Raw genomic sequence first — 22737 nt, forward strand, 5'->3', positions numbered from 1 at the left:
AGGCTGAAGGAGCAATTGAAATATTGTACCATTTATGTCAGAACAGCCTTACCTCTTTCTTTTTATTTTTCAGCACACTCTGGAATTTGGAAAACTCTCTTTCCTGTTCTCCCTTAATTCGTTTTGCCTCATCTCTTAGACGAGTGGTGTGTTCTTGCTCAAGCCGTTCTATGGTCTGTTTCTGCTGTTTCTCCAGATTCTCTATGTCCTGATCATACTGACGCTTCTTGCCCTGGAAAAACAACATTTACTTCAATCACATTTGCTGCACAACTAAACATAGGTTATAAAACTACGCTACCTCAGAGGGGCTTATTTACAGCAGAGTGGGGGTAACCCCCCCCCCCATATGCCTACATTTTACATATAATTTATAAAATGCAGGTCATGGTGTGGAGCACTTGGTATCCCTTAAAGTGTTTTCCCTGCAGAACACTGCAAAAAACACTCCCGTGATTAGTAGAGAAGTCAATGATATGACTGCCATGACATGTTACTGCACTGTCCTCCGGCTGCTTCATAACAGCTTTAGAATGTGTGTTAAGAGCTCCACAACTAATTGTCCATCACAATTAACATGCCTGTAATTGCCTTTTGTTTGCCATTGCAGTATATACAATGGTTTTATAGGAATTCATGATGGTTTCCCCGTTAATAGCCAGTGTGATTAAAAAGTTTAAATCATTGGATAAAACAGTTTTGTATTATTTTTTTTTTGTTCTTCCTCTCTCATCTTGTGATTTCTACAAGAAACAGGATATAGTAATATTTAGCTTAGCAAAAATAAATGGTAAGACATACTATAGCCAAGTTAAATTCGCTCTCATATGATGGGGAAATAGCAAATGTTTATTTCGGCTGAATTTAAAATAAGATAAAGCAATCTTTAACCACTGATCCTTAGGTGGACATCATATGAAGTCCTGGAGTTTGAATGAAGATATCTGAATGATGCCTGCATTAGATCAAAACCAATAATTCTAGCACAAGACCTCCTCGGTAACTCTAAACTGGTAAACTGCACACATTATTAAAGCGTCGCCTATGGAGATTTTTAAGTACCGAAGATTGGCGCTATTGCACGCATGCACAATTTTAAAGCGTAACATTTTAGGTATCTATTTACTCGGCATAATATCTTTTGCATTATGCAAAAAATTGGGGTAAATATTGTGTTTTGTTTTCTTGAAATTCATGAAAGTGTGTTTTTTTTTCCCAAAAAAAATCGTGTTTGAGAAATTGCTGCGCAAATACGATGTCACATAAAAAATTGCAACGACTGCCATTTTATTCCCTAGGATCGCTGATTAAAAAAAATAATAATATATATGTTTGGTAGAGTAATTTTCTAGCATAAAAAATTAAATAAATTATATATATATATATATATATATATATATATATATATATATATATATATATATAATTTTCGAGGATTCTGAGCAATTTTTTAACAAAAATAAATAAATAAAATGATTTGTAGGAGAGGAACGCCAGAACTGGCTTAGGGTGGAAGTGGTTAAATCTAAAGTCACATACACACTCCCATATATGCAACGCATTGTTCCCAGGTACGTTTTTTTTCCTGTTGCTCTTGAAAGGAATCAGTTCACCTTTTGAAAAAAAAATAATAAATGCACATTGGAATAAGTTTACCTTTTGAAAAAAAATTTAATAAATGCCCTTTTTTACAAGTTAAAAAAAGTGTGCTTTAATTAATTTCTTTCCATGGAGCCTGCAGAGCATTTTACACATCGTTCGGCTCCTGTAGACTCTCAGGGATGTGGTTTTCAAATTGTGACAGTGGGTACAAGGAGCGCATCCCACGCCAGCTGTCACAAGGAGGGGAAAGATCGTGGGCAGATGCTGGAACATATTACATGTTCCAGCCTAAAAACAGGTGGAGCATGTAACATGTTCCATAGGAGAAATTATCCTTTAAAGTGAAATTGCATTCCTGTGCTTCCATTTCCAGGATCTATTAGATGCCAGGAATGGATCTGTAATATCAGATCCGCTAATGCAGAGGTTGAGATTTGCAAGAACTCCTGACCACAAATTCTGTCACAACTCTGTCCCCGCGTTGCCATCTTCGTATGCGACATCATAGGGAGGCCAGTCACCTCTTCCGGGTTCAGCCACCGGGCCTCACAATAATTTGACTCCAGGCCCACCCCCCTCCACCTTTATCAACAAAGGAGTATGCCTCCTGGGATATAAGACGTGTATATGCCAGGAGCCAAACCAGACCTTAATGCATGTTATTAGCCTAGGTGAGTGACATGCATGGGAGGTGGGACAGAACTTTTTTCAACAAAAAAAAGGTGTATAAAAAAAATGTAAAGGAGTTGAGGAGGGGTGGTGATGAGGGAACTGAATTCTGAGGGTGAAGTTTCACTTTAATGATTATAAAGTATTCTTATAGAGAGGTGGGTAGGTGGGTGCTGTGGCAGTCGAACTCAGAGAAATGGATTTCATGGCAAGTACAAAAATCCCATTTTCTCATTCGTTCCATCGACGGACACAGCACTCCATAGAGCATAACTACTGGGAAGTCCAAAAGCAGTGGCAAAAGTAAAATGAGGGGTGGAGATAATAACCCAAGGCTAAACATAAGAGCCCCAGGACACAGGAGCCTTGACCACATGAGTCCTGTCTGAAAAATAAAAGCTTAAATAAACCCCCCCCCCCTTAAGGAGGGAACCACCCCTCTTAAACAGCAGCCTGCAAAACTTTGCAGACCAAAAGAAGCATCCGCAGATGCCAAAGTATCTACCTTAAGAATTTTGTGATGGTATGCAGCGACGACCAAGAGGCCGCCTTGCAAACTTGCAATATTGATGCTTGACGACGGAAGGCCCAAGAAGTAGAATGCGCCGTGACAGGGAAAGGTAGAACGTGACCTTTACCAGAATAGGCCTAAGTCACCGCCTGTCTGATCCATCTGGAGATGGTAGCTGAAGAAGCGGCCAGCCCTTTCCTTGATCCGTCTGTAACCACAAAAAGCAAGTCTGACCTCGGAAAGGACTCAGTAGCTGCCAGATGCACCCAAATCGCACAAACTACATCCCAGGTATGCAAGGAAAATTCCTTGGGATGAGCCGGCTTGGGACGCAAGGAAGGCAACACAAAGTCCTCTTTCAAATGGAAGTCAGAGACAACTTTGGGCAGGAATTATGGACAGGGACGAAGAACCACTTTATCCCTATGGACCACTAAATAGTGACTTCAACAGGATAATACCGCTAACTTTGATACCCTGTGGGCTGAGGTAATAGCCACCAAGAAAGCCATCTTCTACGATAACGTAGGCAAGGGAATCTCCCGAATATTCTCAAATGGAGTTTTCGGAGAACCCAAAGAACTAAATTTAAATCCCATGGCGGCAAAAGGGATCGAACAGGTGAAGCCACCTGTCGAGACCCCTGAATGAAGATGTGAACTAAAGAGTGCGTAGCTAGGGGTTGCTGAAAGCCAATTGCCAAGGCAGACACCTGGCCCTCAAGGCCAAATTCTGATCAATGCCCCGCTGAAGAAAGGTTAAGATCCGAGCCACAGAAAAGGATCGAGGATGAGCGCCAACTGACTCACACCAAGAAATGTATGCTTTCCACGTAAGATGGTATATCTTGCTGGAAGACAACTTCCTCGCCTTTACCATAGTAGAGATTACTGATCCAGACAGACCTCTATCCCTCAGTACCTGGCTTTCAATAGCTAAACCATAAAAACCAGCGACTGTAAAGCAGGATGGTAGATCAGCCCTTGGGACAACTGGTCTTCTCTGAAAAGGAAGCCCCCAAGGGGCGTATACGGCCACCAAAATGATTGGAAGATCCTCGTCCTTGATTCCTAGCAGGAACCGTGGAAGAAGCCAGAGCAGAGGATGATACTGGCCTTAGCGTGGCTCTTGGACGCCTGTGGCGTCTGCTAGGGGAACCTGTGACCTCGCTACAAACTTCGGTATCCTCCTATGGAGCCAAACCGGATAAAGGAGCTGCATGTAGGACTGCCCAACTAGAACGGTCTTGAAGGTGGATACCACCAGACTCAGAAACTGTATGCAAAATCGGGAAAGAGAACTGTCTGTGTGACAGCAGCCGGTGAATCAGGGCCTGTGGTTCCTGATATTTGTCCAGAGGAAGGACCACCCTGCTCCAAATTAAAATCAGACCTAGGTAATTAATTTCCCTGGACAGGGATAGGGAGGACCTTAGGTAGTTCGGACGTCACCTGAACGGTTGCTGGAATTAAATCTGCACAAGGAAATTCAGAACCTAAAAAAACCTGAAAAGGACAAACTTTGCCCCACTGGGTAAGCCCAAAAGAAACATTTTGCGAACCTCCTCGATGCTCACGAAAGAGGTCGGGGCTGGAAACCATCGAAGATGTCCCCCTACCCAAGTAATGGCTGAGGGCAGACTTTCATGCTGAAGGGGTCTTGTCTGTTGGCCTGGAAAATCTAGCTCTAGGCTTACCAGAACAAGGTTGCTTGAAACCTCCTGGGGAAGATTTGAAAGATCTATTTCCCTTATTCTCAGTCCCAGAAGCACGAAAGAATTTTCTATTCCCTTTCCTAGACAGTGGCAGGGAGGTACTCCCCAACCCCCCACAAGCCCCTAATGTGGTCATTCAGGGTAGCACCAAACAGACGATCGCCTTGAAAGGGCAGATCAACGAGGGCTTTCTTAGAGGCTTGGTCTGCGGACCAATTCTTAAGCCACAGCACGCGTCTAATCACAACAGCTGAAACAAAGTTTGGACAGCACAGGAGCTGTATCCAAAGCTGCATCACAAATAAACTGCAGCCCATGGACCAACTGGCCCACTAAATTAACATAAGCAACAGGGACCTGCTCACCCCCCAGGCCCTGGCGCAAAGCTTGGCCCATTTGGTTAGGGTCTGAGACACCAGGGCTGAGGCAAAGACTGAACCAGCCAAAGTAAATATGCTGCGTGCTACAGCCATTGCTTTCCTGTCAGCTGGGTCTTTAAAGGATGGGGATACCTCTACTGGGATCATATGGTTGCTTTAATCAACCTGTACACAGGAGGGTCCAACACTGGTGGACTAGTCTACTTTTTTAACCACTTTACCACCGGAGGATTTTGCTGTCTTACGTCTGGGCCACTTTTTGCGATTCGGCACTGTGCGAATTTAACTGACAATTGAGCGGTCATGCAACGCCATACCCAAACAAAATTTACGTCCTTTTTTTCCCACAAACAGAGCTTTCTTTTGGTGGTATTTGATTATCTCTGCGATTTTTATTTTTTGCGATATTAATAAAAAAAAGCGACAATTTTGAAAAAATAACAATATTTTTCTACTTTGACAGTTAAAAAATATCCAATATATTAAATTTTTGTCATATATTTAGGCCAAAATGTATTTAGCTACATGTCTTTGACAAAAAAATTCTCAATGAGCGTATTTTTAACCGCTTTAAGACAGGAAGATTTTACCCCATTCCTGACCAGGCCATATTTTGCGATTCGGCACTGCGTTACTTTAACGGACAATTGCGTGGTCGTGCGACGCTGTACCCAAATTTAATTGATGTCCTTTTTTCCCCCACAAATAGAGCTTTCTTTTGGTGGCATTTGATCACCTGTGCGATTTTTACTTTTTGCGCTATAAACAAAAAAAGAGCGACAATTTTGAAAAAATAACAATATTTTTCACATTTTTTTATATGAAATTCCCCCCCAAAAAAATTTAAAAATCAAAATTTTTTAACATTTTAGGCCAATTTGTTTTCTGCTACATATTTTTGGTAAAAAAAAAAATAATAAGCATATTTTGATTGGCTTGCGCAAAAGTTATCGCAGCTACTAACTACGGAAATGTATGTCCTTTTTATTGTTTGTTTTTTTTAAACTAGTAATGGTGGCAATCTGCGATATTTTTTGCGGGACTGCGACATTGTGGCGGACAGATCGGACCCTTGACTGACATTTTTGACACTTTTGGGGGTACGAGTGACATTACTACAGTAATCAGTGCTATACATATGCACTGTTACTGTAAAAATGACACTGGCAGGGAAGGGGTTAACTTTTATTGGTGATCAAGGGGTTAATGTATGCCTAGCGCTTACTAACGTGTGTGGGGGGAGGGGACTATGTGACACAGGGACAGATCGCAGGTTCAGCTATGCTGAATCCTGCAATCTGACCCTGCCCGTCACTTAGGAGATCCGCCCGCTTTGTTTACACAAGCAGGCGCATCGCCACACTCGATCCCCGACGATCGGGGAAGAGAGGCGGTGATCACCGCCGCTACTCCCCTGGCCCGACTCCCGCTGTGACTGAAAACAGCGGGAGCGAGCCTCTAGCGGCGCGCGCGCTGAGAGAGGGGAATGTTTGGTGACGTAGGTCTACGTCGCCAGACGATAACGAGCCACTGTGCCGCAGTAGCAGCACAGTGAGCAGTGTGCAAGTGGTTAAAGGTGACTCCTCAAAAGGGTAACATATAGCAAATAGTGAGGATGATTCCTCCACAGTTGCAGTAGCGAATGGAAACAACCAGAATTACCCTTTGTGGTCCCCAAACTATCGGATGGATCTGGGGGTGTGATATTAAGCTCCCCTAGATGGTCCGCATCCCTGGCGGCATCTGGCTCAGAATCAGATGAGACAGACTGAGCAGGGGAAGGCAGGGCACACTTCCTCCTGGGCCTTTGCCCACACACCACTTCCACTCGGGACACTAAGGACTGCAGGACCGTCGTCAGTGCAACCATGGGAAGCTGGCGTGCCTAGGGACCTGCTACCTCCATAAGGAGGTCACTGGGGAGATGTGACCCTGAGGCTCCATAAGGAAAGGAAGACTTTGCAGTACAAAATCGATCTTTTGGCACCACTAAAGGATCCCCCCAAGGCTCAGGGTACCTATCAGCAGAGAGAGAGAGATAACAGGGACCCCCAAGGACACACCCTACTGACTGCTGTAGCATTGAGAATTTGGACACACCATGGACGCCATCCATTTTCATATGTCACAGGCACAGGAAACTGAGGAGGAAGAGGAGGAGCTTCAGCATCCCATCGAGGTTTTGGTCATCTCCAACATCTCTCGGACTAAGGGAAAATGGCCCCCCATGACATTGGGCCGCCAGCCAGAGACCAGCCAGACTAAGGGAAAATGGCAACCGTGACATTATCAGACTTCTCCAACATGGCCACCAGCAGCTACAGATGCTGAAGCATGCTGCCAGGATCTTCCCTGCACCCTCTGCAAGGGGATCCCCCCTGAAAGTACTGTACTCCACAGATAGGACACATGCTAGGGGACACTCCGCTGAGCACTCTGCACCGGTCTCTGCACTGGGACCCCTCTGCACTACACCCACACTGCAACCAGTTTAGGGCATGCACCTAGGGGTCTCCTACACTGGGACCCTTCCATACTATCAGGTCAGGACACACACTATCCCTGGACTCTTACAGAATGGGGTTGGTGGGGGAGACCCCAAGGGTCTCCGCTGCATCCTCCGCCCTGAGACCCCCACCAAACTCCAGGTCCAGACAGGGGTGAAAAGGAATTTGGGAAACCCAGCTCACCGAGGGATTTTAGGATGGGAGGAGGGAACCTGCAGGCAGGTCTGATAACCCCAAAAAACTGCCAAAAAGGGGAGAGGGGGGACTGTACTTACCCTTCCATGGTGCAGGTAACGCTCCAGACAGAATCATCACCACTGAAGTAGGGGAGCGGTCAGCCAAGAGTCATATGCGACCCTGCGAGATGTTTAACTCGCGGGCCAGCTTTTGTCCGTGAGGCTATGTTGCTCCCCACCTAGCACACAGCTGCAGTCTGCAGGCACTCACTGGCTGGGCTTGGGGGACCACTGGATCTAGATTATCCAGCCTGTTACCCAACCCGGCAGTTGATTTTTTTCCCCTTGAGAGATACACAAACAAAAAAGATGTAAAGAAGGAGAAAAAATTGCTAGGACCAGAGATCCCAGCCCGGAGCCTAGGTCCTTCCTCCTGACTAGACAGGTTAAAACTGATTACTTAGAGCATAGAGGGGGTTATATACCAAACTGAGGATGGCCCATGGGTAAAGCCAGGTGTTTTTTGTTCTGCCTAGTCCTACTCCTGGAGGCGGCAATAAAACCTAGTAGTTATGATTTATGGAGCGTTGTGCCCCTCGATAAACAAAAGAGAAATACCTAACTCTGAGGGGGAAGTTGCGCTTTAAGGATTATAAAGTATTCTTATAGTTTTGTGATGAAGATAGCTATTTGTAGTATTTTACTGTGTTTTCAATATAATGCCTCATTCTCATCTTCATCCAAAGACTTTTTTTTATTGAGGAACAAAGGCCTATTTGCAGCTCTAAAAATATCTTATGGGTAATAAACATTAAATGTTCAGAACATGTCATACATCTTAGAAGAGGTCTCACTCTCTTTAGAATATATTTATTTTCAGTAGTTTTAACTGATTTTTTTCCTACAAAGTCTTAGAGAAGTGGGTAATCACCGTCATTTCCTGTTCAAAACGTCGGAAGATCTGTTCTCTCTGTTGCAACAATTTATTACTAAGGATTTGTTGTGCTCTCTGTTCTTCTTTCTGTAACAGCCGAAGCTCCCGCAGCTCCTGTCGTCTTGAGAAAAATAAAGCAGTGATTCATCATTTGTTAATTCAGGAAACAGACTCTTTCAAAGACAAAGATGCATATTGTACAATCACTAACTGTTCTGCGATTTGTCTCTCTTGTTGGAAGATGGGTTAAAGACCAATGATCACTACATTTGATAAATGGGTTAAATCCAATAAAACCAGTAGGCTGCTGCATTTAACTAAATGTCTGTACTTCACATCAAAACAAAAGCCTCCCTACTTTGAAGTAGTGGTGCAGTTCCCATGGTTTAACTTGGATGCTGACAGTTAGATTGAGCAGTAGCATAACTATTATTAGCAGGGCCATTCATGCTGTGAAGCTCTTCAGTGGTCCTCCCGTGACAAATAGGAGTACTAGACTCACAAACTCAAACAGTAAATTGCTGTGAAGCCCAACAGCTGGTAAAGCTCCTTCATGAGCTGTAGAACTATGAAGCAGGTAAGAAAGTAGGTCTCAAAATACTGAAGCAAGACACAGCCAGAAAGCTATCATTTTAGCAAACATGTCAGAAACTATCACATTTCTTTTAATACAGGCTCCTGTGGACCTGATGAGTCAAAAACAAAATGAAAACAGAAAAGTTTGATCACAACACACATGCTCTTCTTGAACAGTTTCAATGTTTAGAGTTGACCCTCAACTTCCAGTAAATGGTATTTAACCGATTTTCTTGCCAGGAAATATTCTATACAGTATCTCACAAAAGTACGCCCCTCACGTTTTTGTAGATTTTTTATTATATCTTTTTATGTAAAAACATCGAATAAATTAAACTTTGCTACAATGTAAAGTAGTGAGTGTACAGCGTGTATAACAGTGTAAATTTGCTGTCCCCTCAAAATAACTTAACACACAGCCATTAATGTCCAAACCGCTGGCAACAAAAGTGAGTACACCCTTAAGTCAAAATGTCCAAATTGGGCCCAATTAGCAATTTTCCCTCCCCAGTGTCATGTGGCTCATTGGTGTTACAAGGTCTCAGGTGTGAATGGGGAGCAGGTGTGTTAAATTTGGTGTTATCGCTCTCACTCTCATACTGATCACTGGAAGTTCAATATGGCACCTCATGGCAAAGAACTCTCTGAAAATCTGAAAAAAGAATTTTTGCTCTACATAAAGACGGCCTAGGCCAGTGATGGCGAACCTTGGCACCCCAGGTGTTTTGGAACAGCATTTCCTTTGATGCTCATGCACTCTGCATTGTATTCGAGCATCATGGGAAATGTAGTTCCAAAACATCTGGAGTGCCAAGGTTTGCCATCACGGGCCCAGGCTATACGAAGATTGCCAAGACCCTGAAACTGAGCTGCAGCACGGTGGCCAGGAACATACAGCGGTTTAACAGGACAGGATCCACTCAGAACAGGCCTCGCCATGGTCGACCAAAGAAGTTGAGTGCAGGTGCTCAGTGTCATATCCCGAGGTTGTCTTTGGGAAACAGACGTATGAGTGGTGCAGAGGTTAAAGGGGTGGGGGGTCAGCCTGTCAGTGTGCCGACCATACGCCGCACACTGCATCAAAATTGGTCTGCATGGCTGTTGTCCCAGAAGGAAGCCTCTTCCAAAGAGAATACACAAGAAAGCCCGCAAACAGTTTGCTAAAGACAAGCAGACTAAGGACATGGATTACTTGAACCATGTTCTGTGGGTCTGATGCGACTAAGATAAACGTATGTGGTTCAGATGGTGTCAAGCAGTGCTGCCGGTACTGGGGAGCTACAGCTCATTGAGGGAACCATGAATGCCTACATGTACTGTGCCATACTGAAGCAAAGCATGATCCCCTCCCTTCATAGACTGGGCCGCAGGGCAGTATTCCAACGACCCCAAACACACTTCCAAGATGACCACTGCCTTGCTAAAGAAGCGGAGGGTAAAGGTGATGGACTGGCCAAGCACGTCTCCAGACCTAAACCCTGTTTAGCATCTGTGGGGCATCCTCAAACGAAAGGTGGATGAGAGCAAGGTCTCTAACATCCACCAGCTCCGTGATGTCGTCAAGGAGGAGTGGAAGAGGACGCCAGTGGCAACCTGTGAAGCGCTGGTGAACTCCATGCCCAAGAGGGTTAAGGCAGTGCTGCAAAATAATGGTGGCCACACAAAATATTGGCACTTTGGGCCCAATTTGGACATTTTCACTTAGGATATACTCACTTTTGTTGCCAGCAGTTTAGACATTAATGGCTGTGTGTTGAGTTATTTTGAGGGGACAGCAAATTTACACTGTTATACCAGCTGTACACTCACTACTTTACATTTCAGCAAAGTGTCATTTCTACAGTGTTTTGACATGAAAATATAATAAAATATTTCCAAAAATGTGAGGGGTGTACTCAATTTTGTGAGATACTGTACCTGTACTCATTTCCTGACAAAGAGATATTAAACCCAAAAGCAAACATCATATTTCAATTTACCAATTTTTAGATGTGGTGTCTCAAATAGTTTTCTTTTTCAGGCTCGCTTTCCTTTCACCTGGTGATCTAGCCAGTAAGTCTTCTATTTTTCAACAGAACAAGCTGTTCTGCAGATGTAGTAGTTATGCCAGGTACACACAGGCCAAAAAGTGCCCGAAAATGCTCAGTTCGGCAGGAACCAATCAACTTTCGGCCAGTGTGTACAGCTCCCTGTCCGACAGAAACCGATCTCATGACCAGCTTCTGTTGAATGGGCATGCTGAAAAACCAGTATCCGATCAGCGCTGCAACCCCCGTCTACAATAGTACCCAGTGGGCTGACTGAAGAAAAAAAAAAAAAACTGACAGTTCACTGCAATGTGCGATCTGTGCCTTTGTATTTTGACATTGGCACACACAACACCCCCCCCCCCCCCCAGTCCTGCAAACATTATAGGAGTTTCCAGAGATGTTTGGAAACGCATGGAACATACACTGTGACAGCGCTCACTTGATTAAAGCTACCTTTATTGAACTGGATTAAAATCAAGATACGCAAGACAAAAAAATAAATAAAAACCTGCAAACCACCAGATCACCACCTATCAAATTGAGTATTTTCTTTTATCTCTATGTAAATAACCTTTAACAGTGGCCACATGAAATAACCAGTTCTGAATGAACTGGCTGCTAAACCTTCAAAAAGATGATATATGAGGAGGAGCATAAGACAATAGGAACATCCCACTGAATCCAGGTAGCTGTACAAAATGACCAAACATCAACCAGTTCCTGCTGAATCAGCTGATATTAGGCTAGCAATGCAGCTGTCCAAAAGGTGCCTCTGTTGCTCCTCCTTCCAGAATGCAAGCACCCTAAATACAAGAGGTGTGTTACTGGCCAGTTCACCAGGTTAAAACAGCCTAAAAAAGAAGGCAAATGCAGCCATCACATCTAATGATTGATAAGCGTTTTGGTTTAATACCGATTACATTTTGTAAGTGGAAATCTAAAGAACTGACAAGAATATATACAGTGCATTTGGAAAGTATTCACAGCGCTTCACTTTTTCCAAATTTTTTAAATGTTACAGCCATATTCCAAACTGGGTTAAACTCATTATTTTCCGCAAAATTGTACAAACAATACCTCACACTTTGTTGAAGCACCTTTGCCATCAATTACAGCCTCAAGTCTTTTGGAGTATGATGCTACAAGCTTGACACACCTATTTTTGGGCAGTTTCTTCCATTCTTCTTTGCAGGACCTCTCAAGCTCCATCAGGTTTGATGGGGAGTGTCGATGCACAGCCATTTTCAGATCTCTCCCTAGATTTTCAATCGGGTTCAAGTCTGGGCTCTGGGTGGGCCACTCAAGGACATTCAGAGTTATCCCATAACCACTCCTTTGTTGTATTCCTATGTATTCGGTCTGACCAGACTATCGAGGTTGAGCAGCCCTCCCCACCCCCCACATACACCTGTACTCAATCAGTGTCCACCATCAAATGGATATAGGAGGAGTCCCCTGTAGTGCATTTGCACATTTTTCCCAGCAAGGAGTGTTGTCTCCAAGGGTTAGAAGGGCTGGATTCATCTCTTTTTCATGGATAGTGTAGGACCCACTGATAATGGGGTACTTTGACGCAGTAGTGGGCTTGAGCACGATATGGCCATATGGTGGGACCAAACCCCCATTTTTATTTATGGACTCTCTTCAGATTTGGTAGTAATTTCTTTTGCATTTGCGCGCTATTCTTTTTTAATATACATGTCTTTTGGTTCATAGCTGCAGCAGCTTTGGAAATACATGGGTATGCTCCCCCAAATTTTTTGCCTGTTTATTATGTATTCGGTCTGACCAGACTATCGAGGTTGAGCAGCCCTCCCCACCCCCCACATACACCTGTACTCAATCAGTGTCCACCATCAAATGGATATAGGAGGAGTCCCCTGTAGTGCATTTGCACATTTTTCCCAGCAAGGAGTGTTGTCTCCAAGGGTTAGAAGGGCTGGATTCATCTCTTTTTCATGGATAATGTAGGACCCACTGATAATGGGGTACTTTGACGCAGTAGTGGGCTTGAGCACGATATGGCCATATGGTGGGACCAAACCCCCATTTTTATTTATGGACTCTCTTCAGATTTGGTAGTAATTTCTTTTGCATTTGCGCGCTATTCTTTTTTAATATACACTCCTTTGTTATCTTGGCTTTGTGCTTAGGGTCGTTGTCCTGTTGGAAGATAAACCTCCTCCCCAGTCTGAGGTCCAGAATGCTCCGGAGCAGGTTTTTTTCAGGGATGTCTCTTGTACATTGCTGCCTTCATCTTTCACTTGATCCTGACTAGTCTCCCAGGTCCTGCCGCAGAAAAACCTCCCTCACAGCATGATGCTGCCACCATCGTGCGTCACTGTAGGTATGGTATTGGCCAGGTGATGAGCAGTGCCTGCTTTCCTCCAGACATGAGGCTTGCCATTCAGGCTACAGAGTTCAATCTTTGCTACATCAGACCAGAGAATTTTGTTTCTCATGGTCTGAGAGTCTCTCAGGTGCCTTTTGGCAAATTGCAGGCGGGCTGTCATGTGCCTTTTACTGAGGAGTGGCTTCCGTCTGGCCACTCCACTATAAAGGCCTGATTGGTGGAGTGCTGCAGAGATGGTCCTTCTGGAAGGTTCTCCTTTCTCAATAGAGAAACACTGGAGCTCGGTTAGAGTGACCGTAGGGTTCTTGGTCACCTCCCTGACAAAGGCCCTTCTTCCCCTGATCGTTTGGTCGGGTGGCCCGCTATATGAAGAGTCCTAGTGGTTACAAACTTCTTCCATTTACGGGTGATGGAGGCCACTGTGCTCATTTGGGAACTTCAATGCTGCAGAAAATTTTCTGTAGCGTTCCCTAGATCTGTGCCACGATACAATCCTGTGGAGGTCTACAAACAATTCCTTAGACTTCATGGCTTAGTTTGTGCTGACGTGCACTGGTAAATGTGGGACCCTCTATAGACAGGTGTGTGCCTTTCCAAATCATGTCTAATCAACTGAATTTACCACAGATGGACTCCAATCAAGTTCTAGAAACATCTCAAGGATGATCAGTGGAAACAGGATGCACCAAGCTCAATTTTCTGTGTCAAGGCAAAGTTTGTGAACACAATGTAATTTTTTTGTTTTAAATAAATTTGCATAGATTTCAAACAAACTTCTTTCACATTGTCATTATAGGGTATTGTTTGTAGAATTTTGAGGAAAATTATGAATTTAATCCATTTTGGAATAAGACTAACATAACAAAATGTGGAAAAAGTGAACTGCTGTGAATAATTTCTGGATGCACTGTATAAAAAGAACTTAACCTGCCAATGTAAATCCAATCAATTTTATACTTGGATATCCAGTCACATCACAAAGATTTCTTGTATGCACAGGGTATAGCAGCCTGATATTTTGTGCATGCATTAAATAGAGGGGAAAAAAAAATGTTGGTTCTACCTGACATTTGACAGGCTGCAATGGGTGACTGCTGTGTTGTCTTTCTAGATTTCTCAGTTAAAAAAGAAAAAAAAAAAAAATCAGGGCTACTCAACTTGAACCCTAGAAGGCAGCATGCAGGCCAGGAATCGGTGTCACCGTCATTCATTTTCTTTGAATGAAACTAAATCTAAAAATATGTCTATCTGCTCTGTACCAATTAGCCTAAATATTGGACATATTAAAGCAATCATCACAAATTTCAAATTGCTTTTTCCATGCAGGGATTATGTGAAGCAGAGTATTAAAAACATACACCAGATCTTCCACTCCTGCTGTTCGATATTTAAGCTATTGGAGTCACCCATGCCAAGCTGCATAACTGCAGATTAGATCTTCAACTACGTTTCAGTTCACATTATCAGTCCATGTATAGAGAACATTACAATAAGGTACCACAGTTTTAAAGAACCGTGTTAGATGAAGTGCAAAGAAAAACTATCAGCACTATCTTCTACATGCATGAAAAAGAAAAGGAATGCCCTATGGAACTTAAAGGAACAGAAGTATTATCCAAACTATTTCACCTCCCCACACAGTAAAGAGAACATACCTGAGGAATCTCATCTCCTCGTTCTTGGAATCATTATCAGTCACAATCTTGGAGGTTGTCACACTCACTTCTACTCCATCAACAATGAACTTTCTAGTCTTCTTTAGAGTTTTCTTCTGTCTTTTTGTTTCCTTGAGAATGAAACAACATGCAAAGCAAATATTACAAAATACTTTAAGAGCTTTTAGGAATTCGAGAGCATACCACTTCAAATGTCTATCTCGTATTATAGAAATAAAATGCAACCTGCTTCTTCATATTTACTACTACAAGGATTTTCATATTATGCAAAATAAATTATGATGCTATTTCTGCAGTCGTACTTGTATTGAGCAAGAGACAAATTTTCTTATACAAATTTGTAAATATCCCCTGTAGTGCAGTCATATGTCTGCTGAAACACTGCTTCTAAAAGCCCATTGTCTGGCAGCCCAAGGCCAGCCACAGATGGATCGAAATTCAGCCGGTTCCTGCTTTTGACCACTTAAGCCCCGGAAGATTTTACCCCCTTCCTGACCAGGGGTTTTTTTGAGTTTTTTTACTGCGTGAATTTAACGGACAATTGCGCGGTCGTGCGACACTGTACCTAAACGAATTTCACATCCTTTTTTTCCCCACAGAGCTTTCTTTTGGTGGTATTTGATCACCTGTGCGATTTTTTGATCATGCGCTATAAACAAAAAAAGAGCGTAATTTTTGCAAAAATAACAATATTTTTCACTTTTTTTTTATATGAAATCCCCCCCCCCCCCAAAAAAAAATGTAAAAATCTACATTTTTTAACATTTTCAGCCAAATTGTTTTATGCTACATATGTTTGGTAAAAAAAAAAAAAATCGCAAAAAGCGTATTTTGATTGGTTTGCGCAAAAGTTATCGCGTTTACTAACAAAGGGAAAGATTTTTGTCATTTTTGGTGTTTTTTTTTTTTAACGAGTAATGGCGGCGATCTGCGATTTTTTTGCGGTACTGCGACATTGCGGCGGACAGATCGGACCCTTGACTGACATTTTTGACACTTTTGGGGTTACCAGTGACATTACTGCAGTAATCAGTGCTATATATATGCACTGTTACTGCAAAAATGACACTGGCAAGGAAGGGGTTAATTGTATTGGACAGGGAGGGGTTAAGTGTGTCCTAGGGGCGTGATTCTAACTGTAGTGGGACAATGCTATTGGTGTAAAAACAAAGATCAACGGTTCTACATAGTACAATCGTCTGATGTTCATTTTTACACAGGGGAGAATGACAGGAGGCTTGTTTACATAAGCCGCTCTGCCTTTCTCCCGCTGTACCGACGATCGGCGAGTGACCGGCGGACATCGGGTCCGCCGGTCACACGCCCGCACTCCTCCCTGAACGAGCCTCAGCGGGCGCGCGCCTCAGCGGGCGTGCGCTCCCCCGCTATTGGCTCTAATAGCAGTGACAGGCGAGCGACGCAGATCTACGTCACTCTACCTGGCCGGGGCTGACTGCCACAGTAAATATACTGTGCGCAGTCGGCAACCGGTTAAACAATCTATGGGCAGACTGGCTGTACTGAAGTCGATCTATTGATCAAGCTCAGTACAACCAGCCTGTCAAATGTGTTTCTTACAATTTCTGCTGCTAGTTACAGCCGGCAGCAGTAATTGAAACCTCCCACTGTCAGAATACAATAGCGAATTGTAGGAATTCCCTCCATCAACTCTGACTGCGTTGATAGGGGAATCAAGCAATTGTCTTCCCTTCAACTACGGGTTGAAGGAAAGAAAATTGCATAATCCACAGCCAGCCTAAATGAACAAGCTGAACAGTAATAAACAGGCTGAATGCCTAGATAGAACGGGATTCCGTAGAAATCGTTGGGCATAGCCGTCTCTGTAGACATTCAATGAGAGAAGAGACCTAGTGAAGCGCACATACGCACAAACAATTTTGAGGAGATTTCAGCTCACTTCCTCTTCCAAGACCAGGTTAACATGAACTCTGCGCTACAGGGACACAGAAAACACCACAAACCTGACAGAGGGAATAAACATTCACCACTGCATGAGCATCTTTTAGTGCAGCACTACTGAGAGCCCAGACAAGCGTCATGATACATTCACAGGCAGTGTGTCAATGGCAGTCTGGGCTCACAGGAAGGAACTGAAAGGCGCTGGCCACCATCCAAACTGGAAGTAGACGTGGGTGGGAGCAGGGAAAAAAAAGCTGGAGTTACGCTCTGAATATAATATTATTTTATGTGACTTAAAGGATAATGTTCACCTTTTGTAACATGTTGTTTTACCCATATTCAGGGAGTAAAATGTTACAAATGTATCGGCCCCCACACTCCCCTGATCCCGTTTTGCCAGCGAGCATGGGATCTTCTTCCCCCGGTCGCTGCCACAATCTCAAGAAATATGTGGGGCACATCATTCATTCACAGTTCTCAGGTTGTAGTTCTCAATGATCTACAATGGTGCTGTTGAGCGCTGTGGTAGTTCATTTCTTCTTCTGGTCAGTGTAAAACTGCCTGCCAGTACAATGTACAGGTAGGCAGCTTACACTGACAGGTGTGCTGATCACTGGTGCAATGCTTTCCAGGCTCCTAAACCAAAAATAGTAAATGCTATTTTTTTTACCTGAAAAAAATTTGCATTTTTTTATTTTTTGTTAAAAGGTGAACCTATCCTTTAATATTATTGGTTGACACACTTGCCCAATCCAACCACTTTGGAAAGAATTCAAAGAAAACCCCAAGTTTAATGTTCTTATACTCTTACCTGTATAGATATTGACCCTGATTCTTTCTTCGTTAAGAAACTCGATATGGACAAATTCAAATCCATGCTGCCGCTATCAGCAGTTGATCCCATTCCAGAGTCAGAATCAATTTCCTTTTGAATTTCTGTCTCTCCTGACTGAGACTCTGATTTTTCTTTCCTTTCTTCTTCAGCAGCAATGACACTAATACTAGGTACACCAACTTGAGAATCATCCATTGGAGCAGCAGCAGCACTATCATTGGAATTCACAGCATTATCCTGGGGAAGACTTTGGATGGACTCTTTATCAGACTGTGGAGCTGAAGATACAGTTTCACTAGAAAGATCCTTAGTACCGTCATCAGGAACCATGCTTGGGTCCTCTCTTTGGTCATCATCGGTTTTAACAGGTAAAGATGGTGCAAGCTCTCCATCACCATTTACATGATTTACTTCATTTGCATCTTCTATTTTTAGGTCATCCTGATTCTTTGAATCAATGCTTACATTACCTGGACCTTCTTTTACTTCTTGGCTTTCTTCATGCTCAGGCGAGACCTCAGCTGTCTCCGGTTTTGTTTTGGAACCTTCTTCAACCACCTCTTGAATATCATCAGACGAGACCTCAACTGTCTCCGGTTTTGTTTTGGAACCTTCTTCAACCACCTCTTGGATATCATCAGGCGAGACCTCAGCTGTCTCCAGTTTTGTTTTGGAACCTATTTCAACCACCTCTAGAATATCATCAGCGTTAGATACAGCAGTTATCTCTTTAATTTCAACATTAGTGTTTGCCGTCTGATCAAATTTTTCATTAACGGATTCTTCACTTGTACCATTTTCCTCAACATGAGGTTCAGGTTTCTGCTCTTCTGGAAGTTCCACCTTAGGAACCTGATCTGTTGTCTCAGGAACATTCTCACTATTTGGCACACATATTAAGTCTGGTTTGGTACTCTCTGCTTCTTTCTCATTTGTAATTTCTCCCTCTTCAGAAATGGGAACAGGTTGACTGACCTCAGACTCTGCAGTTGTAGGCTGATCTTCAGTAACATCTGGAATCTTTTCTTCAACCACTACTGGAGGTGAGGGCTCTTCTGCCTTTTCTGGTAGGCTGTCTGCACCTGAAAGAGAAACTGCCACACCAACTTCATCTTTCTTTTCCTTTTCATTGTCCTCTTTCACAGGTATGGCAGTCTTCTCAGCATCTGGTATTTCACTTTCTTTCCTGGTGACCTCTGGAGTGGCAGGCTTCTGAACATCAGGTGTTTCCACCACTCTCACTTTAGCAGCATCTGATATGTTATCCCGATTTAGGAATTTATCTTCAGCCTCAGCAGCTGTAGGTTTTTCAGAAACCGGTTCAAGAGTTGAAGCATTCTGGGAAAGTTTATCATCTTCCAAGCTAGCTATGCTAAGGTCTGAAGAAGCCCGTTTACTGTCGGGAACAGGCTAAATAAAAAAATAAAAAATGAACTATTACAAAAGCTGAAACGTGCTTGGCAACATACACAAATAAATATTAAGTATATCGAACACCTATTTTTTAATAGTTTTGGATAAAGTGGGGAATGGTTCAAAACCCTGTCAGTTTTTTTTTTTGTTTGCTTTCTTGTTCCATTAAGGAGAATTACCTTAATTTCCTGTCCTGAAGATGTAACAGGAAATCTGTTAAAAACCAGGGAAAAATTGTCCTTGGTGACAGCCGAAAATTTTAGATATACACCCAGGGAGCGCCTGTACTTATTTTCAGTCCGGGTTGCAATGGTCACTAGGGTACATTGAGAAAGGCAAATCCCTCCAGTGGAACAAAGCGATAAAAGCCTGACAAAGGTTCTAGACCTTTCATATTTTATAAAAAAAATAAAAATACATTTTAGCGCAACATATACTTTAACGGCGAAAAAAAAAAAACCTCTGGCAGGCACTTTATATTATTCCCTTTTAAAAATTTCTACCTTTTGTCTCAATCAGGAAAATTAGTGTATTAAAAGGTGGCATTTCAAAAGTTACTGCTCATAAATCAGGGGCCCAATCAGTATATTAACAACAGTTACAATTTGCCAGTTGAGTAAACATCTACTTGTATAGTATGATTTCTTTATCTGTAATCACAACCCAAAGGCCGTATCTACTTCTAAGCTCCATTCATGCTACATTTATGCTGTACAGAATGCATACAGTTTGCAAACATCATCATAAAACCTTGAAATTTAAAAAAACACCAGAACACTAACCAAAGATGTTTCAGCCTCATCCTCCTCCTCTTCATCTTTAGCTTCTTCCACTTCCTCCAAAACCTCGGCCTTGGCTTCCGCAATCAGCTCTCGTAAGGGCTTGTTGGAATGGACCACTGACACAAATGGGTGCTACAGACAAAGACATCCGAATTTTACTCATCAACAAGTAAAGTAAAAAACCCTTGCTACACAAAGTGCCTGTGTTTTCTGTTACCTGTAGCAATTGAGCAGTATTCCAGCGGTTATCAACATTTTTTTCTAAGCATTTCCTCAAAAAGTCATTAAAATCCCTTGACCTAAAACAAGAAGTATGAGCAGATTTACATTTTTTAAGTGTAAAGATATTCATGATTTATCTCATTAACATTTAAAGAGACTGCTGCTTCTTAAACACATTTTCTTGGAATCGCGGGACAGAAAGCTCCCCAACAGGCAGCAAGTCTGAACTTCTCGGTGTCTTAGGTTTGTCAAATGCATGGTCCACTGCTACCTGCTGTAGTTGCTCCCATTTGACTATCTCACTACAGGACACAGTAGTAATGTAGGGGCTGGCCGGAGGAGCCACTAAGCGCAGTGGTGGACCAGGCATCTGACACAATTGGATGTGAACACTTTGCCAGGTGCGGTCCACTTTTGCACAGAAGTTAATACATGACATCTACCACAGAGGTAAGTGTTCAAAGTCTTCTGTTGCAGCTATTTTGGACTTTTTTGGGAAGCAATTTTCACATTTAACAGCAATGTCAAAATATATACTAGCAACTGACAGTCACTCGCTCTCTGCAGCCTGAAGACAGAGCTGAGCAATCAGCGGGGTTTGATCGCTCAGTTCTCAGGTCTTAGCGCTGAGGGGGGACAGATGTAGCATCGGACAAATTCTACATCCACCTAGGTAAGCATAAAATAGTTATGTTAATGAAACCCTTCTCTTTTAGTCTCGGTTCACAAATAATTGCGATGCAGGAAATGGACAGGATTCGCTGCGTTTCCCCGCATCGCAGTCTAAGCAATCAAATGCGATCTGCTGTGGGTGTCAATGCGATCTTAATGACACCCCGAAACAGATGGCAAGACACAGTGTGATTGCCAGAATTGCGTTGCATGGGTGTGAACTTCCCTGTAATGCGATTTAGGTGCCAGAGAAAAAAAGCCCTGCACTATTTTGATGCAGATGCGATTTCAGCCATTAAAAAAAAAAAAAAAAAAAAAATGTATGGCTGAAATCACACTGCACAGACATCGCATGTGATGTTCACAGGAATGTGATGCAACCCTTGTGCAAACCACATGTTGTATTTTCCCACATGTGAACCCTGCCTTAATGGTCAGCAAGATAATTTCTGCTGACAAATGAAAGCCTACAGTTTTATGAAAGATGAAATCTGCATTATACCTTTAGATGTACATACTCCTTAGGCCAGCTCATGACATGCTAGCACAGCATGCACACCTGAAACCCAACTCTAGCTTTCTACTTTAATGATTTAGTTTACTTATAATTCATTAAAAAAGACTTACCTTCTGCTCTGATTTTTTGTTCAAATTCCAGGCTGAATGATGACCAGCATCATACAACCCATCCTTGTAAGCCTAGGCTGTCCTTGACTCACCCCCAAGGCTCAGCGCAATCGCACAGCCTCACAGTGTTCTGCCTGGACTGGTGGGTGCTCTAACATTACAACACGTGAGCACCAATGGAAGTCAACCTACAAACCAATGCTGGAGCTGACCAGCAGGGACAGGCATAGTCACATGACCAACGCTGCATTTAGGAAAACAAGATAAATACACTTTCTATTTTTTACAATTTAAGCTGATCACACAATATGTGAATTTTGGCCAGTTCCCATTTGACCTTCCTTCAAATTCACTCTGTGGGTGGCCCTTTTTGCCCAAGGAGTGGCAGCATCCAATCAATTGCAGCTGCTGTTTGTCCATTCTATCAGAATACAATCAGCGCAGCAGGACATTCATCCACCTCCACTGGACAGCGTAGATGGGGAAATCTGCAAGATTTTATATGTTTAGCAAACAGGCTTAATGCAAGAATATTTTGTGTATGGCAACCTTAAACATGGGTAGGTGAGCAGGGAAGGGGAGGAACAAATTGCCCAGTTGTTCTTGGGGAATATGAAGTCAGGCTAAAAACCAGGTTAATAGTCTTGCTGTGATAAATAAAGAGAAACAAAGGCTGAAAAATTATCTTCCCTGGAGAGAATACCCGAGATACTCAGGCACTGAACACCTACCCAAAAACGTAGGCATCTGGCCACATGACCTATGCTGAAGGGGAAAAAAAATAGTTCAGACTGGCTGTTCCTCTTCTTCAGCAAAGACCACGTGGTCACAGAAATAGAACTTGAGGGAGCCTTATGCAGCATTTTCTCCTGGAAAGGTAAGTATTTCAGACTTTGTATTCATATATCCCAACAAGATAAAACATTATGTTGACTTTTCAGTATAGGTTAACCTTAAAGGAATAACACTGGAAATATACGTAACCCCTCCTCAGCAATTGTTCTGTACATGCTTGTACAGTAAGCGGGTGAAAACGTTTCATGTATTACATTTTAAAGAATGAATGCCATTACCTGTCAGCTCTAGGTTACCAATATGTTATTGCTTCTGCTTTTAAATTAGCCACTATGTCACATGC

The 22737-nt window shown here is 42.9% G+C and overlaps 1 protein-coding gene across 4 annotated transcripts in view; it reads right to left on the reverse strand.

The window, feature by feature from the left end:
• Positions 1 to 22737, reverse strand: part of SLK (STE20 like kinase) — a 147408-nt gene that overhangs the window by 44108 nt on the left and 80563 nt on the right. For 2 of the 4 annotated variants that reach the window (XM_082268245.1, XM_082268242.1), the window contains exons 7-13: positions 20296 to 20377; positions 20079 to 20210; positions 18561 to 19293; positions 17860 to 18428; positions 15108 to 15238; positions 8491 to 8614; positions 53 to 232 (exon numbers count right to left, since the gene is read on the reverse strand). In XM_082268245.1, the coding sequence (XP_082124371.1) occupies positions 53 to 232; positions 8491 to 8614; positions 15108 to 15238; positions 17860 to 18428; positions 18561 to 19293; positions 20079 to 20210; positions 20296 to 20377 (1951 nt within the window). Of the gene's footprint in view, positions 1 to 52; positions 233 to 8490; positions 8615 to 15107; positions 15239 to 17859; positions 18429 to 18465; positions 18495 to 18531; positions 19294 to 20078; positions 20211 to 20295; positions 20378 to 22737 lie in introns of all 4 variants that reach the window. The other 2 variants (XM_082268244.1, XM_082268243.1) reach the window with 2 other exon arrangements.

Source organism: Pelophylax lessonae (assembly GCF_965119305.1).
Source record: "Pelophylax lessonae genome assembly, chromosome: 9".
Lineage (NCBI taxonomy): Eukaryota > Metazoa > Chordata > Amphibia > Anura > Ranidae > Pelophylax > Pelophylax lessonae.